This window comes from Taeniopygia guttata, chromosome 13 (genome assembly GCF_048771995.1).
Source record: "Taeniopygia guttata chromosome 13, bTaeGut7.mat, whole genome shotgun sequence".
NCBI lineage: Eukaryota > Metazoa > Chordata > Aves > Passeriformes > Estrildidae > Taeniopygia > Taeniopygia guttata.
In genome coordinates, this window is record NC_133038.1 from 7,948,404 (window position 1) to 7,967,948 (window position 19,545).

The following is a 19,545-nucleotide window of genomic DNA, read 5'->3' on the forward strand; positions in this document are numbered from 1 at the left end:
CTAAACTCCACGAGAGCCGCTCCCGGAGCCCCGCTCCGCCTCTCGCCCCGGCTGCCCGGGACCTTATTCCCCAGGAAGGCAGGAAAAGCTGCCCAGAAGAAGCGGCGCCCTACCGAAGATGTTAGAGGAGGCGAAGGGGGGTGGCTTTTTGCCCGCTGCGTGCCTCCATGCCTGTCATTCCCTTGTCTTAATCCTTTAGGAAGGAGTCGCCAGGCAGACAGAGCGTTCCTGGAGGGGCGATGCTGCCGAGCCCTGCCCCGGGCAGAAGGAAGCCGAGAGATGCGCGGCCCGGGGCGGGCAGCGGGAGAGTGTGAGGAGCTGCCTCCGCCTGCGCCTTTCCGAGAGGGAAAAAGCATGGTAAGAGCTGGACCCGATCCCTGGAGCGCAGCCCCGCTGAGCAGGAGGTGGGATTATTCCGGAGTAGTTATGGAGAGCTATAACTTGGCAGCGGAGTGTTAAAGCCACTTGTTCCTGCTGGAAGAGGAACCCATCGCCGGCGTGGTGGCCGAGGGAAGGTCACTCGGGTCCTTCTCATCTCGCCTTTCTCTTCATCCGGCAAACGACCGAGGGAAAAACTGGTAATCGGCTCTTGCCAGTGTTGGGAATACCGTGCCTTTTGCCTGGGATGATTTGCCCTGATGTGCTGCCTCAACGGGATGTACAAAGTGCGACTGGGACTGATCCGGCCAACAAAGTTTGCAGAGTGATCAGCAGGGGCCGTGGGATGGAGGGAGCTGGGCGCACACCAGCAGGGTCCGTCACGCACGGTCCGACCTGCTGCTCCCTTGAAAACTAACTCCTGGTGGTCCACTCTTTCTTCTCCCCTGCCAATTTGCACTTTCAGGGAAAAAAAGCCCACATGCACGATGCAATGCAGTGTTCCTGTGTTGGTTTTATATATAAGATTTGCTATGCAATTCCAAAACTAAAACAGGAGGAGAGACGGCCCTGCATCCCAGAGCAAACAGGGAATCAGAGGTGAAAGGTAGGAGCCAGCATTTCTTGTTTAAGTCAAACTAAATAACCGGAGCTACTTGCTGAAAACCTTTAAAACACACCTACTGTATGTTTATTTATTTTGTCTTGAAAATGTAAAACAGTTTGAAACAAAGTGAAGATTTGCTTTCTGATACTGCCGAGAAACAGAGAGAGAACTGGTGCATTTTGTAACAGGAATGTACCTCGGTAGGAAGGATGGAGTGTTTCATTAGTGAGACATTTTGGGAACTAGAGAAAAGGCATCTTGTCTGATACGCTTCAGTAAATATGAAGGGCTGGTGCAGTGGACACTGGAAGCACTCGATCAATAGTCTATTTAAGTGGGAATAGATGCAAGCATGGAAAAGTGATTGCTTTGCTGTGTGTGGGGTGTGCTTGCAGAGGACGGCAGCAGAACATTTACAGGTGAGCTGTCTGAGTTAGGCTACTCCATGCTGGGGTGGTGCAGTGTGTTTCTGAAGGGATTGCTAAAACCCCCTGTTTGTAGGGTGGACTGTGTTTGTGCATTTTCAGATCCTGCTCACAGAGCTTTCAGGATGTTGTTCAGGATGATTCAAAGAGGGTGAGGTCTGTCTGGGGGTGAAGGGACTGTAGCAAAAGACCTTTGCTAGGTTTGGTGATGAGTAATTAATGGCCGTCTGATCTCTCTGATCTCTGCAAGGAGAGGAGTTGATGTCGTCATGAAAATCATGATATGATTTTCCCTCAGGAGAAACTATGACTTGGAACGAGACCACTATGGACGGGGAAGGGTTGCTGGTGGAAAGGGACTCCTCTTCATTTCGGATCCTCACGGGCTGCTTCCTCTCTCTCCTGATCCTCTCCACGCTGCTGGGAAACACGCTGGTCTGCGCAGCTGTCATTCGCTTTCGCCACCTCAGGTCCAAGGTGACCAACTTCTTTGTCATCTCCTTGGCTGTGTCAGATCTCTTAGTGGCAGTTTTGGTCATGCCTTGGAAAGCTGTGGCTGAGATCGCCGGTTTCTGGCCTTTTGGTTCATTTTGCAACATCTGGGTGGCCTTTGATATTATGTGCTCAACAGCCTCCATCTTAAACCTCTGTGTCATTAGTGTGGACAGATACTGGGCCATCTCCAGCCCGTTTAGGTACGAGAGGAAAATGACCCCCAAGGCAGCCTTCATCATGATCAGCGTGGCGTGGACTTTGTCCGTGTTGATCTCCTTCATCCCAGTGCAGCTGAACTGGCACAAGGCTACAACCACAAGCTTTTTGGACTTCAATGCCACCTTAGAAGGTGTAAGCACGGACAACTGTGATTCTAGCCTAAACAGGATGTATGCTATCTCCTCTTCTCTAATTAGCTTCTACATCCCCGTGGCCATCATGATAGTCACCTACACCAGGATATACCGGATTGCTCAGAAGCAAATCCGGCGCATCTCGGCTCTGGAGAGAGCAGCAGTGCATGCCAAGAACTGCCACAACCCAGGTGGCAACAGGAGCAGCATGGACTGCCAGCAGCCAGAGAGCAACTTCAAAATGTCCTTCAAGAGGGAAACAAAGGTGTTAAAGACCCTCTCGGTGATCATGGGGGTGTTTGTTTGCTGCTGGTTGCCATTTTTTGTGTTGAACTGCATGATTCCCTTCTGCGAGCCCACTCAGCCATCCAAGGGAGCAGAGGCTTTCTGCATTAATTCCACCATCTTTGATGTTTTTATATGGTTTGGATGGGCCAATTCTTCCCTCAACCCCATCATTTATGCCTTCAACGCCGATTTCCGCAAGGCTTTCTCCACCTTGCTGGGCTGCTACAGGCTCTGCCCCATGTCTGGCCATGCCATCGAGACTGTCAGCATTAACAACAACGGGGCCGTGGTTTTTTCCAGCCAACATGAGCCCAAAGGGTCCAGCCCCAAAGAGTCTAATCTGGTTTATCTGATTCCACACTCCATTATCTGCCCGGAAGAAGAACCTCTAAAAAAGGAAGACGAGGAGGGCGAAATGTCAAAGACCTTGGAGAAAATGTCCCCAGCACTGTCGGGTATCTTGGATTATGAAGCTGATGTTTCTTTGGAAAAGATCAATCCCATTACACAGAATGGGCAGCATAAAACCTGAACAGTAAGGTTTACTCAGCAAGACCTAATGGTGTATATTGTAATAATCTTTTTGGGAAAAAAAAAGATATACAAGATTTTTTTGGTAAGAACCTAAGCTCTAAGGGAGAAAAATGCACATTTACACCAAGCCCAGAATTAATTTTCCTGGCATTCAGAGCAAATTTAACATTTCAAACGTTTAAATAAACAGAAAAAGATACTGGAAATTGGTTATAAAAAAGGATGTTAAACTGTACTGTTCACACTGAGGAAAATACAAATTTAGATACAGTGCAGTTACAAAGAAAATGTTGCTTCTTCTCTGTACAGAGAAATCAGTTTCTAGCTAAAAGTGAGGCAAAAGATAAATGTTGAGTATTTAAACATTAATGTTTACTAGAAGTTAAAAGATTGCTTTGTCTTGTGATAGTGGGTGTTAACAGGTCCTAATTAATGACTGAGGGATTGTAAAGGTAGGTAGATGCCTTCTTAAAATTATTTCTGACAAATAATTGAGCCTTATAATGAGAACGGTTATTTTTAAAGCTTTGGGAGGTAATATGTTGATACTGGTTTTATTTATTTATTGTTTTAAATTGATATTTTTCATATGTTACAAACAGATCTAGCTTTATTTATGTTATTTAAGATGTTTAAATAATGGGATATTTTTGGAGTGTCATAACTGCATTTTGACCAGTCAACCAGTCAGCACTTTATTACAAGCTCTGATAGTCTGGAGAGCTGGTGAGGGGAATGGAGGAATGTTAAGGAACTCAGCAAGAAATTAAGGAATCAAGAGAACTGATGCTGTGTGGAGTTGGTTTGCTTGTGGGCTTTTTTTATTTTTAAGTGGGATTTCTTTCAAAAGATAGGACCAGAGTTGACTGAGTTGAGAATTCTCTTCCCTTACAGAAATAAAAGAAATTGCTGCTATTTATTTTTAAAAAGTTTCATGTTACAGAGACTTTGCTAGAATGTGAAGTTTGTGGATCTGTAAATACCTTAAATATGACTACAACCTTAAGAAGAATCCAGTTTGGGAAGGAAAGCTTCTTAGATAACAATTCTTAGTATATAGTGTTTTGTATTTATGTAAGATAAACAGCTTTCTCAGACTTTTCTTATTTCAAGTCTTGGATATCTTTTCTGAACAAACACACTGGGTTATAATGGTAGGAAGGATGCCAAAATTTTGTTATCCTGCAGGACCACCTGGACCCTGCTGTCTGTCTGCTCCTCTGTCACAGTCAGATTTAAAACCTGAGGTCCCTGGTGCTTTGCCCCGGGAGGACATTACAGTTTAGTGATTGCCATGTCAATACTCCAATCCGTAAGGAATAGTGGCCTCATTACCATTTTGGATTAAAGCATTTCTAAATACGGGTGGAACTGCAGCCTCCATCTCGAAATCCTCCTGTGAACTCCAAAAAAGTTGCCAATGTTTAATTAAAAAATCCTGCTACTTTTCCACTGTCCTTCCCTGCTGCTTTCCCTCTGTAATGCCAAGAGCAATCAGTGAGCATTAGCAATAGGAACATTGGGTGTTACTATTCAGCAGCATTCAAAGGAATCAATTTCTTTTCTAAATGGGAGAAAATACCCTTTGGAGCAACTTTTTCGTAACATATATCAAAACAAATGTGTTGTCAGAAAAAGAGAACTGAGAGGAAAAAAAATTTTAAAGTCTAACAAACTATATACATCCTGCATCAGGTCTGTGTATTTATGTATTGTGAATGTTTTCATAATTTTATTGCCTGTATGCTGCTTTCATACATATAATAAAATTATTTTGTGAACAGAAGGCCAAATAAAGCAATCTACATTGCATTTATTAAATACATGCTGGTTTTTGGCAGTTGTAATAATTGTGTTAAAGGGAAGAATGGTTCCTTTATTTTCCCATTTGCCCTTATTTGGGATCACACCCATGAGGCAGATGGGAATTTCTGTTAAAATCAGAAGAAAACCTCCTTACTAGAGACCACTGAGCCCTTGCTCTAAATAGGATTTGAAAGCAGTAAAAGCAATTTGGAAACAGCCAGTCTGCTTTAAATGTGTAAAGCTTGACCTACTGGTGACTTTTATTTAAAAGATTATTTTTTACCTTGGTGTAACAGCATAGTGAATTTGGTTTATAACATGTTTTTATTGCTGTTCTTCAATTTCTTTTTTCTTTTTTTCCCTCCCAAGCTGTGGAGTACTTCTCAAAGCCTGATACAGCCCCACTGCTGGTGTCTGTTTTTTTGCAGCAAAATGAGCCATTTCAGCAGTGAGGAGGTGATGGGTGCAGCTGAGGATCCCTCTGCCCCTGCCAGCCCTTTGCTTTTGCCTCTGTCAGCAGATTCATTTTGAAATGAAGAAACAAATCTACATGGTCACTTCTGCCTCAAGCAACACCAGCATGACCAGTCCAGAACCTGGGACTGGAGCTGGTGCAGGAGCTGTGGCAATGTCCAGGTCCCCCTCCCTGGCTGCTCCTGGGGGTCAGTGAAGCAGCAGGTCTGAGGCAAGCAGGGCATCCTGGCTGCCTCCAGCCTGTCTGGGCTCCTTTGAGAAAATTTCCTAATGCCTGATTTTTTGGGGGTACCTTTTAGGAAAGACTTAATTTCTTTAAAAGTACACAGACCAAAGAGGAGGTTCTGTGATTTCTTACTTATTCTCAAAACTCCCAGCAGTCTGATACAAAAGCAAAATACAAGATATGATTTAAGGAGATCATGTAAAGCAACGTGCTGTTTTTGCATGAGGTCATAGGGGATGATATGTGTTCTGTAATAAATGTTTGCTCTGCTTGACCAGGAGCTGTCACAGAACCTCCCTCCTTGCAGAAGGATCTGAGTTTCAGGGGGCTCTGTGGAGTTTGGTGAAGTGCTGCTGCTGTCGCTGCTGGGAGTGTCCCCTAGGTGTGAGAGACTGGGGAGACACTTGGATGACTTTATTTTATTGTTTTATCTCTCATTTGATTTAACTAATTTTTGCTTCTGGCTCCTTCTCCTTCCATACATTTTAAAATAACATGGATTTGCCTTGATCCTAATTTACCAACACACCCCATTTACCCTTTGTTTTCCAGCCTTCCCAGCAAGTGCCTCTACCTGTCCTCTCTGCCTTTTCTCCCATTACTACCAGAGCCTTTCTGTTACCTTTTTTGGCTTTATTTGCCCCAATTACCCTTTGCTTGGAAGAAAGTCCAAATTAAACTCCTTCCCCCCAGCACAACCAAGAGTCCCCTCCCCACATCCTGCTCCCAGAAATGCCTCCCTTACCTGTTGCAGAGCCTGGACAGCAGTGTCAGGGCTGGCTAGCAGGGACAGCAGCAGGCACTGCAAACTGCTTCTCTATTTATGTGCTGAATTAATTGCTCAGAAGCTGCATTCATTACCTGCTCTGTGCCTGCTCCCCAGCTGCTCAAAACCAGTGGTCTGCTGGAACTACTGGTCACAGCAATGTCAGGGGGCACCCCAGGGGATGGAGGAGTGCCAGGCCCTCGCTGGGCTCTGTGGAGCTGAGAGCAGAGAGTTTGATGAGGTTTGACTGATGAGGTTTGGCTGGAGTAGCCTGTGAGTGGCCTGGAGGATTGCTGGGTGTTCCAGCCTGGGAGGATTGCTGGGTGTTCCAGCCTGGGAGGATTGCTGGGTGTTCCAGCCTGGGAGGATTGCTGGGTGTTCCACCCTGGCAGGCAGCTGCTGCTCTGGAGCTCATTTCTGAGAGTCTCTCCCCTGAGACAACTTTGGCCACTTTGGTGGAACACCTCCCCAGGAAAGTCTTTTCTCACCACGTGCTGCAAGAGGCAGAGCCACAGAGGAGCAGTGAAGTGCCAGGACACTGGGATGTCACTGCTCCCACCAGGAAAGTCCCCACATCTACTTTGGGGAAATCAGGCAATCTTCTCCCTGCTCTGCTCATGCTTTTCTCCCTGCCCTGCTCACACTTTTCTCCCTGCCTTGCTCACACTTTTCTCCCTGCCTTGCTCCCCTCCACAGTGTTTTCCTCCACAGAGTGCTCACTGTGTCCCTTTCCCATGACAGGACATGAATGCAAGTTTACCCAGAGAAACCAAGGAACCTTTTTTTTTGTCTTTTTGTTTCCTCGTGACTGAAGGTATTTTTCTGTTTGTGGATGGAAGAGGTTAATAATTCACCTGATGGCCTTGATGAAGGAGCTGTTGGCAACAAATGAGCTGCAATCACCAGATTAAATCTGAATATATTTCTTCTCTCATCAAGAATTTTGTGCTGATTTGAGTTTCTAACTTAACAAAACATGCAAAAGATAGAGGATGAATGAAGAAATGCTTCTGCTGAGGTAGAGATATCATGACACAGTAACTGGGAGACAATCCTGGTTTTTTTTTTCAAATCAATAGCTTTCAGAAGCAACAAAATCTGATTGAAATCTCAAAAACCTCCTATGATGAGTATCTTGAAAGGCAGATTATTCCAGTAATTGTTTTGGTTTCTAGTGTAATGACAGCAGACTGTGCTCCTAGAGATGAACACGTGGCCTATGTGGCCACACAACAAATGTGACTTAGACAAGGAACACTGTAGTATTTATTTCATAGCTTTTAAAAGGTGGAAACACAAATCCAAAGTGTTCTTACACTGGTCTGTGAACCAAGTGTTGGGCTCCAATCTTGTTTCAGGTGACAATCCTATCTTTGAGAGAGAATCTGGTGCTCCTGCCACACCCCAGGTCTCAGAGTTGGGGTTGCATTGTGGCACCAGCCTTTCCCAAGGGATCTGCTGAGCCCTGTGCTGGCCCTGCCCAGCCACCACTGCCAGCGTCTTTCTACAGAGGTGATTTTGGGGCTGAACGTGTAAATCGAGTGTATAATGGTTATCTAACAGCTGTTATCATGTTGGTTGTTGTTACAATCACGGTAAGAATCAAACAGCAAGTTTCTGCCATGCTTTGTTTAATTTGATTTCTAGGAAAAAGTTCTGGGCAATGACACAGGAGAAAGCTGCTGGCCCTGCTGTGCTGGTGACCATTGCTTTTCTATTCCAGTTGCATTTCCCTTTTGGTCATGCCAGGCTGTTCCTCCCTTTTTCAAGAGGGAAGGTCCTGGTCCTCAGTGCCTGGTGAAGGATGGCAGGAGGTGCAAATCCTGGTACCCACCATGGAGAGCTGCAGCCACACACTTGGACCCACCAAAATAATGTGATTTGTGCCAGTGGCCTGGCTTCAGTTCTTGTCTCTCTGTGTGGGGTGGATGGAAATGGGATCAAAGGAATACCCCGGGTCTGGTTCATTATCACCCTCTGGACCTGCTGACTTGGATGGTTTGGGGTTGAAGAGGCACAAAAGGGAAAGGGGCTGCAGGGTTGGCTGCAGGGCAGCGGGGCTGGGGTGGTGGCACTAGGCAAAGCCTGTGCCCACGTGCCCTGCCACAATCCTGGGCATCCAGGGAGGGATGAGGGAAGAGTCAGACCCAGGGACCAAACCAGCTCCCAGTCCCTGCATCACGCAGGAACAGCTCAGCAGAGAATGAGGTTTTTGCTCAGGGCTGTGTGTGGCACAGCCTCCAAACCAGTTGCATTTTTTCTGTTTGAATAGTTCCCACCCAACAGGAATAAAAGAGTTTGTGGGATATTTCAAATAATGAAAACAAAAACCCAACCCAAACCAGGTAATCAGAAAAAGTGTTGTTTGTATAAATAATTTTTTAATTTTTCAAAATGATTTTATTTTTGATGTACTTGACTATAGAGTTTTCACTGTGAGATTTTATAACTCAGATCTCTGGTTTGAATATACTGACAAGCAACTTAAACACTAAAATAAAATGAAACAAGTTAATATGGCTTGCATTAAACAATTGGTTTGGTAAAAACATTTTCCTGCTCCCATCCCTCGATTTTCAGGTAATAGAATTCCTATTAATTTCACATTTTCCTAAGACAAGAGAATGTTGTTGGGATCTTGAAAGAAGTGAATGAGGGAAATATTTGCTTCTCAGATTGTCCTTCCACTGAAGCAAGCAAAGGACTCAAACATTTCCCTGACCTTTGCTACCATTGCAAAATTTCTCTTAATTTCAGAGGGAATTCTGGATTCAGACACCAGGCATTTCCCCCTGCTTCCATTTTATTTCTCTGTTAATAAAGGAGTTCTCAATGGTGCCAAGTTCTTAATGATTTGGATGCCTCTCTGTGTCAGTACCAATAATCTATTTTCATGTGTGTGTTCATCCATCACCCTCAATTAAAGGATTCATGGAGCATGAGGAAGGGACAAATGGTGAAGTTAAATGAAATTTCTTTGTTACAGAAGCAGGAGATGAACCAGGCCTGCATCACCTGCATTAAAAGGACAAACCTGTCAGGACTGACAGTTCTTCCATGCCAGAGAGATGAAATGTTTTAAAAAGTTGTGAAAATACACTTTAAAATTGCATCCTAAAAGTGCTTTAAATAATAATAAAAAAAGATTTAATGATACTGTTATATACTTTTCCACTTTCTTGTTTACTAAGCTTTTGTGGCAATTCCTGTAATGATTTCAGAATTGTATGTGGGACCATCCAGTTTCCTTCTCTTTGCTTGTCTGTGCTGGATCAGAATTTGATGTGGATTTGTGTTCTCAGCTGAACAGATTCTGCTCCAGCAGCTCCTGACACCTCCTGACATCTCCTGGAACCCTGGATCCCACCAGGTCTCTTGGGATGTGGGACAACAGTGAAAGGAACCCCCTGGAAACAGCTGGTTTTGAGCAGTGGGAAATTATTTTTGAGGGAAAAAAAAAGCATTTTCTGTTGGTATCTTTTTTGTAAGTCCAAAACCTGATCCATCGTCATGTTTTTCTGGATTTGTTTGCAAACAGTTTGAGTTAATTTTTGCAAAAAGCAAGATTATGGCTTAAAGAACAGCAGTGTATTGAAGTGAGAAAGATTATAATAGTTAAAATTTCAGAAAAAAAGTTAAATATCATTATGATCCTTATAAAGTAGAACATTTTCAATGCATTTTATGCATGTATGACAATCTTTAAAAAAAAAAAAAAGGAACAATTTCTCATTAGAACAGTTTAATGCAGAAATTTCCAGTCATATTTCTTACTTGCTTGAGAGGATAAAATACGGTGATAGGGAGCTTTGGGATGAGGTGTGGCATGAGTAAAAGCCTTTCTAGCAAAGAGTATAGGCAGTCGCATTTAGACATTTAGTCATTTCAGTTGTGCTGTTTAGTTCCCCTTGTAAAATATTGATTATATTTTAAAAAATTGATTAAATGACAATGTGAAGGTAACTTTCATTATAATAAGTGTGATTAATTGGCCTTTTGCTGGGAGTCTCTGTGGACTTTTACCTCTGTAAGTGCCATTTTTGTACCCAGGCTACATCACAGGAATGCCTGCCCTTTGTGACTGTCTTGCTGCTTTTTAACAGGAGCAGATTCCTCCTTTTCCCTTCCTTGTCTCTAATGCATGTTCACTCCTTCAGCCTCTTTATCCTTTACTTATTGAGATAAAATAAATGGTGGGAATGTGATTTGAAGGTGATTTTAGCAGCATGTTTGTAGCCAGGCAGGCACGCTCTGACCCGTGGGGCACCCCTGGCACTCACTCACCCCTGCAGCACCCCATTATCCTGCTTTTTGGGATCCCCCCAGCCACATCCTCAGGGGAATGCTGCACATTTTGGGCTGGGACAGGGAGAGTCCCCTGAGTGAATTCACTGAGGCATTCTCAAAAAAAGGCCAAAAAATCGATGAGCTCATACCCCTTGGTAAACTTAACCCCTGGAATGCTGCTCTCCAGTGCTTCCTGCCCTTCCCAGCTCAAAAACCACTCGCAGAAATTGTTTTTATTTTGCAGTATTTATCCAGCTCTGCTGTGCAAACACCCTCAATTCTGACATGTTGTTGAAGTAATGACCCAGCTGCATTATAAAAGCAAAGAGAATATAAAGTTATCAATCCTGACACCCAGGAAAAGAACCCATCAGTGAAGGGCTGGATTCCCACCCCGCTGATGGGATGTAAGGCAGGGAAAACATCACAAAATTGTGCTGAGCGTGAGTGAGGAGCCCCAGCAGGATCTCCCCCATGGCAGTGCCCATCCATTCCCACTCCATGAAGGAAACACTTTGCACACCACAGGCTGCAATCAGTGGATTGTTCAATATTTCCTTCACTTCCCTTTTCAAAATGACTGGTGACTCCTCTCCACATCCATTTGCTGCCTGTGCTCAATGTTAAACGTAGGAAAGAGTCACCAGTAAAAGCCTCTGGGGTTTACAGTTCAGCTGGAGGGGAAGCGCGGAGTGTCTGAGGAGAAAAAACACTTTTCCCTAAAATGAAAGAGCTTCACTGCTGTTTTAGCTTATTATTTAAATTTTTGATTCTATTACATTTTATAATGTGATTTTATTTTATTGCTTTTCATTGCTCACAACTGACAAAAAATCATTCCTGAATGCTAATTTCCTCTGTGTCTCATGTAATATTTTTGAACTACAAATACCTGTAGGTAATGAAGGCCAGCTCACTTGTTAGGGTGAGCAAAAACAATGCTCCAGAAACACTGCCCAGGGAAACCTGGAGTCACTGAGCGGAAGAGAAAGGTAATATTAGGAAGGAGGACCTTCCTCTCTGAGAAGCTGTTTCTGCCTTCTGAAGTGAGGATTTCCCTTGCTTGGACTGAATATCTTGTTTTATTACAAAGGACTAATTTAATTTGTATTGTCTTGTAACACTGCTGCTTTTTTTAGCAGCGAGTCCATGTTTAGTTGCATCCATAACTCAAGGGCACTAAACAGACTGTAATTGTTTCAACAGCTGAATTAATCAAAAATGCTCCTTGTATTGTAGTTCCTTAAGGAAAATAAAAGGATGGCATGTAATGCTGCAGAGTAGTTTCTCAGGGTTTAATTTTTTAATTTCCCTCTTAGGCATTTGTGGGTCAAAGCCTGCACCGATGTGTGGGCACAGCTCAGGTTGTTGCTGGTATAGAGAGCCCATGGAAAAGCCAAATAGGAAGAGACACGAATAAATGGGCCTCAGGGTCACCACAGACAGGTCAGGGGATATCCACAGGGCCAAGACTTCAGTGCTTCAGTGATTTCTGTGGTTGTTTTTCCAGCCAGCACCCTGGGAGGAGCTCGGCTGTCACGGAGGAGCGGGACTCGGGTGGGTGATGCCATTTCATACTTTAATTCCAGCTTGTTCCCATCTATCACATCTGTCTCAGGGGGAAGCTGAGATGGGAGGAACATCCACAAGGAGGTTTAAGTGTTGCTTTCAGAGAGTCGTTATCATTTGTCAGTCTTGGAGGAGCTGCTGTTGTCACACAAGGTCTGGATTTGAGGGGTTGGGAGACCCTGAGTTCAGTTTGGTCTGAGGATCATCATGACACTCCCCAACTTACCCTCATTATAGCTGTCATGCTGTGCCCCTTGCTTCTTACAGGGACTAATGATGATGGGGGAATCGTTTTAAACTAAAAGAGAGGACTTTTAGATCAGATGTTAGGAAAAAAGTCTTGCCTGTGAGGGTGGGGAGGCCCTGGCACAGGTTGCCCAGAGGAGCTGTGGCTGCCCCTGGATCCCTGGAGGTGTCCAAGGCCAGGTTGGACAGGGCTGGGAGCAATCTGGGATAGTGGAAAGTGTCCCTGCAGATGGCTTTGAGATCCCTTAGAGATGAGCTTTGAAGTCCTTTAGAACCCAAACCAATCTGTGATATGTTGGCACCCCAAACAGCTTCTGCCTCCTCTGTTCCTCTCTGAAATCAGCTTCTCTCATAAAAAAAAAGGAAAAAAAAAAAGAATTGCTGCTTCAACTGGCGGATTCTTGGGGTAGGGTCAGCTAGTCCTGAATGCTCCCTTTTGAGGAGATGGAGCCATTCCCACCCAGCTGCTGTGTGAGGGTGAAGTGTGGGTGCTGCCAGATCAACCTCCCCGTGCTCCCTCCCATCAGGAGCTCCAGGAGCTGCTCCCATCCCTGGCAGGAAACCACTGCTGGGAGCTGCTGAGGGATGAACGAGGCTGCCCGGGTGCATCACGGCTGGGCAGAGATATTTAAAGGAGTGTGGTGATTTCAGGAGATGAATGTTGCTGGTCCAATCCCTCTACAGCTGCCTTAGGATGCTCAGCAATCCTGCATCCCTCAGCACAGAGCCCTGATGGTGAGGGCACCCACAGACCCTGCCCCAAAAACTGCCCAAACTCCCTCCTTGGTATCTCCCTGCCTGCAGCTACATGCTGGGATTTCAGTGGAAGCCTGGATTTTATTCATTCTGCAGCCAAAATTAGGCCAGCAATGCTGCCAAGAGGCACACTTCTTTTGGTTTGATACGTGGAGAATGCATTTTTAATGCTCTGAGTGCTGTTCTCTGCCATTGGACTCCCATGTGATGCAGAGCTGCAGTCAGAGCCCTGCAGTAAAACAACGTTTTCTTCCAAGCATGATGGAGAAAAATACAGAAGATATTTTTTCATTAAAAGTGAAAAATATTACTTCTAACTGGACAGCTTCTGAGCTTTCTCAGATCTCAGCTGCAAAGTAATAATTCTGTCTTGTGAGGTTAAAACTGGACTAAGAACAATTTTCTAATCAAAACCAATGTTTACCACTGCAGGAAAATTTGTGTGTCTAGACATGGGCACCAAGCTTGGAGTTAATATTGAGAAACATTATTTTATTTTCTTTCATTGTGGTCATGCTGAGAATTTCTCCTTAATTGGAGAAAAGACTTGTGATTAAATGTGCAGGCTTCAGAAATCTTCATTCTGAACTGGGCAGAGGAGTTTCAATACTGAAAACCACCCTCCAAAAAATCCCAAACTTCCTCCCCACCAATGCAGAACTCGCTGTGAGGTGGAAACAAACATATTTGATTTGGGACATCTGTGATTCCTTTCAGCAATAGCTATGAAGGTGAGAGATTTTCTGATTGATTTCCTGGTCACACCTAGAAAGGTCAGTCATGAGCCAAGGAATTAATGACTCACCTGAAACAGAGTCACATCAAATGAGGATGTTTGCTGGACAACAAGGAGATAAGCAAAATATAAGCAGTGAAAGTATTCAGTTTATTGTGCTTTTTGCTCTCCTCAGCCAGGAGCAGGAGGAGGGAGCTGTGCCACTGCACAGTGACATTCAAATGGACAATTCCAAACTCCAGCCTGTGGTGAGGGCTGGCAGCAGCTCTGCTCTGTGGGATGGGTGAGGAGAACATCTGGTTAACTTGACTGTGTCATCTGGAGCTGGATCAGAAATGAGCTCAGGCAATCCCTGCTCTGCCCTGGAGCACCTTCTAATCAGGAGTTTAGGGAAAGAGACGTGCCAGATGAGCAGCTATTTAATTCCTGGTGCATCCTAGAGCATACAGGAGGCAGGGTGCATGGTTATGAGGATCTGGACAACTGGTCTCTCTCTGGATTAATGCATAAGGTGTTTCAGGAGAGAAGTGCAGAGGAATGAAGCTTCTTGAGCGCCGAGGAATCTCCCATTTTCACAGTCTGAGTTTATTGTGTTTTCATGTGTGGGCATAGTCACATATCTATGTTTGTTTGAGACAGGAGCTTCTGTCTTAGGGAAATAGCACATTTGAAATTCTCCCATCAAGCAAAATGCAATTGACTTCTTCCCCTTTTTCCTGCTTAGGAGAAGAAACATTCCCTCCTGAGGGGATGCATTAGCAGGGAAGGGACTGCACACACAGGGAAGAAATGCTGGAGTCACTCGGGGACAAATGTTGATCTCTGACTGCTGAGTAAACCCACAGTAATATAATTTACTCCCTGGGATTTGCATTAGATTTAGGAGATCACAGAATCCCCTTACTGATTAGCACAATGTGGTTGGGGTGAGGCCCAGACCACCTTAAGCCCGTCTGATCTCTCCCTCAGAAGACTCTTTTTTCAGTCACTTATCTCTTTTGCTGAGCCTCAGCCTTTGCAGAGAGATTTTTCTATGCTGGATCTGTGCCTCAGGCAGACCTACAAACTTTCAAAGTGTCAGTCACAGCAGTGAAATCAGTGCAGCGTAAGAGAACAGGAGAAAAGGAAAGTTGTGTCTCCCACATGAACATTTGGGGCTGTTCTGAGGGGGAGCTCAGGGGTTGCTGTGTTTTGGGGCGAGGGCAGACAGTTCTGCAGGTGCCTGGGCCTAGAGGTGCCTTCTGTTGGATTTTGCTGTTCCGTCAGGGAAAAATACACCTGAACTTCAGGAATTTAGGTGTCCCTAAAACTACCTCACCTCCTGTGTGCTTGGGACTGTGTGGGCACCCCACAAAAAACCTCTTCACTCCACCAAATGTGCTCCTTCTCCTTCCAGGCTTACCTCCACTGAAGTTTTGAGCTTCACCTAAGACAAGGTCTCCAATATTAAGGATTTATTATTAAACGAGAACAAAGAGGGAGAAGTTTCATTTGTGCTTTTTAGCTCTTTAATAAAAGGATACAGCAGAATGTGAAAAAGGGAAGATATTGCTGATCACTTGTTTCCATGTGTGTGTTTAATGAACAATTGTGTGCCCAAGGTGATTCCAGCTCTGTCATCCATGAAAGGAGATCAGCAGAAGTCTTTCCTATTAAAGCTGGCACAGCTTGAGAGGACTTAAGCAACAGAAATAAAAAGGAAAATGAACAGCTGGAGGTTCAACTCACATGAAGGCAAAAAGATGGGAAAGAGACATGAGGGATTTGGTGAATTTGCAAAAAAAAAAGGAGTCGTGTCCCACTCACAACGTGCTGCTGACAGCACAGACCAATGCTGGGGAGCTGCTGCTCCCACTTGTGATGCCCAGACCTGACTCCAGAAGGTTTCCTTGGGCAGAATTGTGGGGGAAAATGATCCCCACAGGGCTGTCAGCCTGCTCTGCTGGAATTCACACCAATTCTGCCTCACTCACAGCATATCCAGCTCGTGTTCACCATCAGTTTCTGCTGTCTGGCTTTAGCCTCACACAGGCAAGAACTGAAGCAGGAATTTGAAGCAGGAATTGCTGGCAGCAGCTTTGCAGGATTGCACGGTCGTGCAGAATGCTGTACATTTAAAATAATCTGTGATATTAAGACACAAAATCTGCCCTGTATGTTATGAGTCTCCCTGAATAGGAGTTCTGATGATGAGTACTGTACAAAGTGTTCTGAAATAGAAGCAAGCTGCATTCTGGCTCTGTGCTCCAATTAGACATGGCCTTTTTGAGGTACTAAAGTGAGTGTGGAGAGGGGTAAAGAACTGTTTAAGTACTTTTTTATGTCTATAGACATCATAGTTACTTTTTTCCCCCCCTTAACTGACTGGAAGAAACCCACTTACATGACCCTGTTTTCCTAATGGTCCCATCAACTTTCCAAACCTAAGCTTAAAGAAAGCAATTAAATTGCTAATATTTGAGCCTAAAAAAGCAGAATCCCTTACAATTCCTGTGTCACAGGAATTGAGAGGCAAAACCACAGCAGCTTCATAATTTGGTTTTGCTGACATGCTCAGGCAGCGAGTGTGACATCTTGCAGGATCAAAGAAAGATTTTTATTTCCAAATGCAGAGCTCCTTTACACGATTCATTTCCATTTCAAGTATCCAGGGCTTTTGATGGAGCTGATGGAATGGAGAAAGACAGGACGTGCTTAGATTGAGGATCTGAGCTTGTCTGAAAGAATCTAAAAATGGATTAATTTTCATTTCCTGGAGAATCTCAGGAGGAGCTGGCATGTCAGTGCACAGAATCATAAATCACAGAATAAGCTGAGTTGGAAGGGACCCACAAGGATTGAGCCCAAATCTTAGCCCTGCACAGGACAACCCAATAAATTCCACCATGTGCCTGAGAACACTGAGTTTTTTTGTCTCTAGATCCTAAAAACATTTCTTCTGTTTTACTGATGTATTTTACTTTCTTCCTGACCAATTTCTGCAGTGTTTGAAGATTTCTACAGAAAAGAAAGACTGGAAGATCTACTCCACTGCCACAGGTGCAGGATAACCTCACAAAACTATTTGATCAACTCAGACATGATTTTCTTCTCTAGGCTAGTGCTGACTTGCTTATTTCATCCTAAAGCTCATGGAAAGCTTGGGGAGGGAGACAAAAACCCATCCAGGCTGATGGAAAAGCTACAGCTCAAAGGAAGAGAAGGGAGAGGACTCTGTAGGAGCATTTCCCATCAGCTGGGGTGAATTTCTGTGTCCCACCCTGTGCTGTGGCAAGGCTGTGACAGCTGTGGAATGTCCTTTTCTGTGTCACTTGGGTGAAGCACAAAACCTTGGCCCTCTCCCTGGTCCCTCCAGCAGCAGGCACAGTCCTGGGGTTGTTTGTGCCTTGCTGTCCTGCCTGTGCTGGGAGCTTTAAATGCCTTGGGCAGAGCTGACAGGCTCCAGATGGTTGGGATGGTACCTTCCAGAAGAGTCAAATCATGATTTAAAAAAGCCACATGAGTGATTTTGAAAGCAATAAGGTAATGTTGCCATAGCATGAGGGACCTGGGATCAGAAAAGCAATCACTTTTGGATAAGTCATTCAACCATTTAACCTTCTTAGCATCTGAGAAATCCCCTGTAATGGACTCGTGGTTATTTAGTAGCTCCCCCATCTGTGAGGCAGACACTAATATTGTAATTGTTTTCCTCCTCTTCATTCTGCTGTTATTTAACCACTGTTTTCTCTGTTAGGCAATAATAAAGCTGATGTGAGTTTTAGCTGTGCTCTGATACATTGCTCCCTAAATGAGAGGAGATAACTTCAGCTGAATGTCAGGCTCCAGTGAAGGAAGAAATGAACATGAAAAGCAAATATCCCCTTGAAAGAATAGCTCCAAAATCAGAATTTATAAGTGCACAGTGCCTGCCCATTTTTCACCAGGGTTTTGTACCGTCACGGTGCATTAGATAAAATTTGTCACTTAACAGCAGTGCACTCCAAACTGGCACCTTGTGTTGAAACGCTGTGGAATGAGTGATATTTAAATCTGTCTGTGAATATCAAGAAATTGCAGAAGAGAACCTTTTTGCTGAGGCTCTTGAGCTTTCTGCCACATCTCCTGTCACTCCTCACCTCTTTTTCTGACAAAGGCAAGTTCTGCTGCCAGCTTGCTCCATTGCCCAGCTGCCTGTGCAGACAGCGTTGTCTTCCCTTCCATAGTGTGTTTTTAAATTAATTTACTATTTTAACATCATTGCTACAGCTTGTGGGTGGGGATGAGGAGAAGGTCCCAGCTTAGAGACTGGTTTTGCTCCTGGTGTGCAGGAGCTGCTGTGGTTCCTCTTCTCCTGTTCCTGCCCTGGCCCAGGGAAGGCTCAGGAAGGGTTGCTCTCAGTTAATGCAAAAAGGCTACATGGGCAGTGCTGTATTCAGAATTTCAACCTGTATTTTCAATTTTCTTGTTTTCTTCTTTTCTCGTTCAGTCACTTTTCTTGTGACTGACACTTTTCTTGTTTTTGTATGCCCTTGCCCCCTGAACTTGCCTAACAAGATGTGTCTGCACCTCTGAATTTAGCTTGAACTAGATTTCACCTTACTCTATTCTATCCATTATTCAGATAGAAATAGATAATTCTTCAGGGGTTTTAAAACAAATGAAGAAAAACAAATTCTCTGATTGGAATCAATTGCTTGTCTATCTCCAAGAAATGGCTGTTTTCAGATTTGAAATATAAATTTCAACATATGTAGACTAAGGGAAACATCTAAAGAAAAAGGAGAGCAGCTTGTGGCTGGGCACAAGCAATAAAACAAATTTCAAATTTAGCATCCTATTTTCTGTAATGTGCTTCTGCCCTTCCCTCATGCTGTGATCTGTCCTGGGGGCTCAGTGCACTGACTGAGAGCTCAAATTACCACAGAAGGGAGGATTGCATCACAGAAAAGTCCAGAATCTCTGTTCTGACTTGGATTTAAGGAGCTCAGGTGGGGCTACAGGCTTCATTTCTCTCCAAAATACTCTTCTGAAGCCTTTTCTTCAGCTGGTGCACACCTGATGGATGGCTGTCTTCAGACAGGACCAAGAGCTTGAAAATCTAACTAGGATGTCTGCTGGAAAAAAAACCTCAACTAAAACAACAATTTGTCTCTGGACCAATTTGATCTTTGCAGTGAAGTCCTGGAAATCAGAGTAAAAGACAGGAAAGGAAGCTGGAGAGGGACTCATCATTAGAAACTGTAGTGACTGAAAAAGGGGAAATTTAGGTTAGATATAAAAAAATAATTCATCCTGTGAGGGTGGGGAGGCCCTGGCACAGGTCGCTCAGAGCAGCCGTGGCTGCCCCTGCATCCCTGGAAGCGCCCAAGGCCAGGTTGGACAGGGCTTGGAGCAACCTGGGATAGTGGGAGGTGTCCCTGCCCATGGCAGAGTGTGGAATGAGATGAGTTTTCAGCTCCTTTAAAACCCAAACCATTCTGTGATTCTAATAACAGAGGAGAGGTTTTGTTTTGTGTGTGTAGACAAAAATACAAAGGGCTCAGACAGCTGAAAATGCAGGAAATAGCAACATGCAGTGAAGGAATTCAGCAGGAAGAGAGAAGTGGATCAAGACAAA

General features: G+C 44.4%; 2 protein-coding genes across 6 annotated transcripts in view; one reads left to right on the top strand and one right to left on the bottom strand.

Moving 5' to 3' along the window:
* SFXN1 (sideroflexin 1) overlaps positions 1 to 253 on the bottom strand; it is a 32,616-nt gene extending 32,363 nt beyond the window's left edge. The window contains exon 1 of the mRNA XM_012574967.5: positions 114 to 253. The gene's annotated coding sequence lies outside the window, so the exon portion shown is untranslated. The remainder of the gene's footprint in view (positions 1 to 113) is intronic.
* Positions 219 to 4,905, top strand: DRD1 (dopamine receptor D1). Of its 5 annotated transcripts, none has more exons than XM_072935086.1 (2): positions 219 to 357; positions 1,709 to 4,905. In XM_072935086.1, exon 2 carries the CDS (start codon positions 1,717 to 1,719, stop codon positions 3,076 to 3,078), a length of 1,362 nt encoding a protein of 453 aa, XP_072791187.1. In that variant the 5' UTR covers positions 219 to 357; positions 1,709 to 1,716; the 3' UTR covers positions 3,079 to 4,905.
* The last annotated feature ends 14,640 nt before the right edge of the window (positions 4,906 to 19,545 follow it).

Bases quoted from the DNA above. Each gene is read 5' to 3' on its own strand.
- DRD1 (XM_072935086.1), top strand. From the start codon at position 1,717: ATGACTTGGAACGAGACCACTATGGACGGGGAAGGGTTGCTGGTGGAA.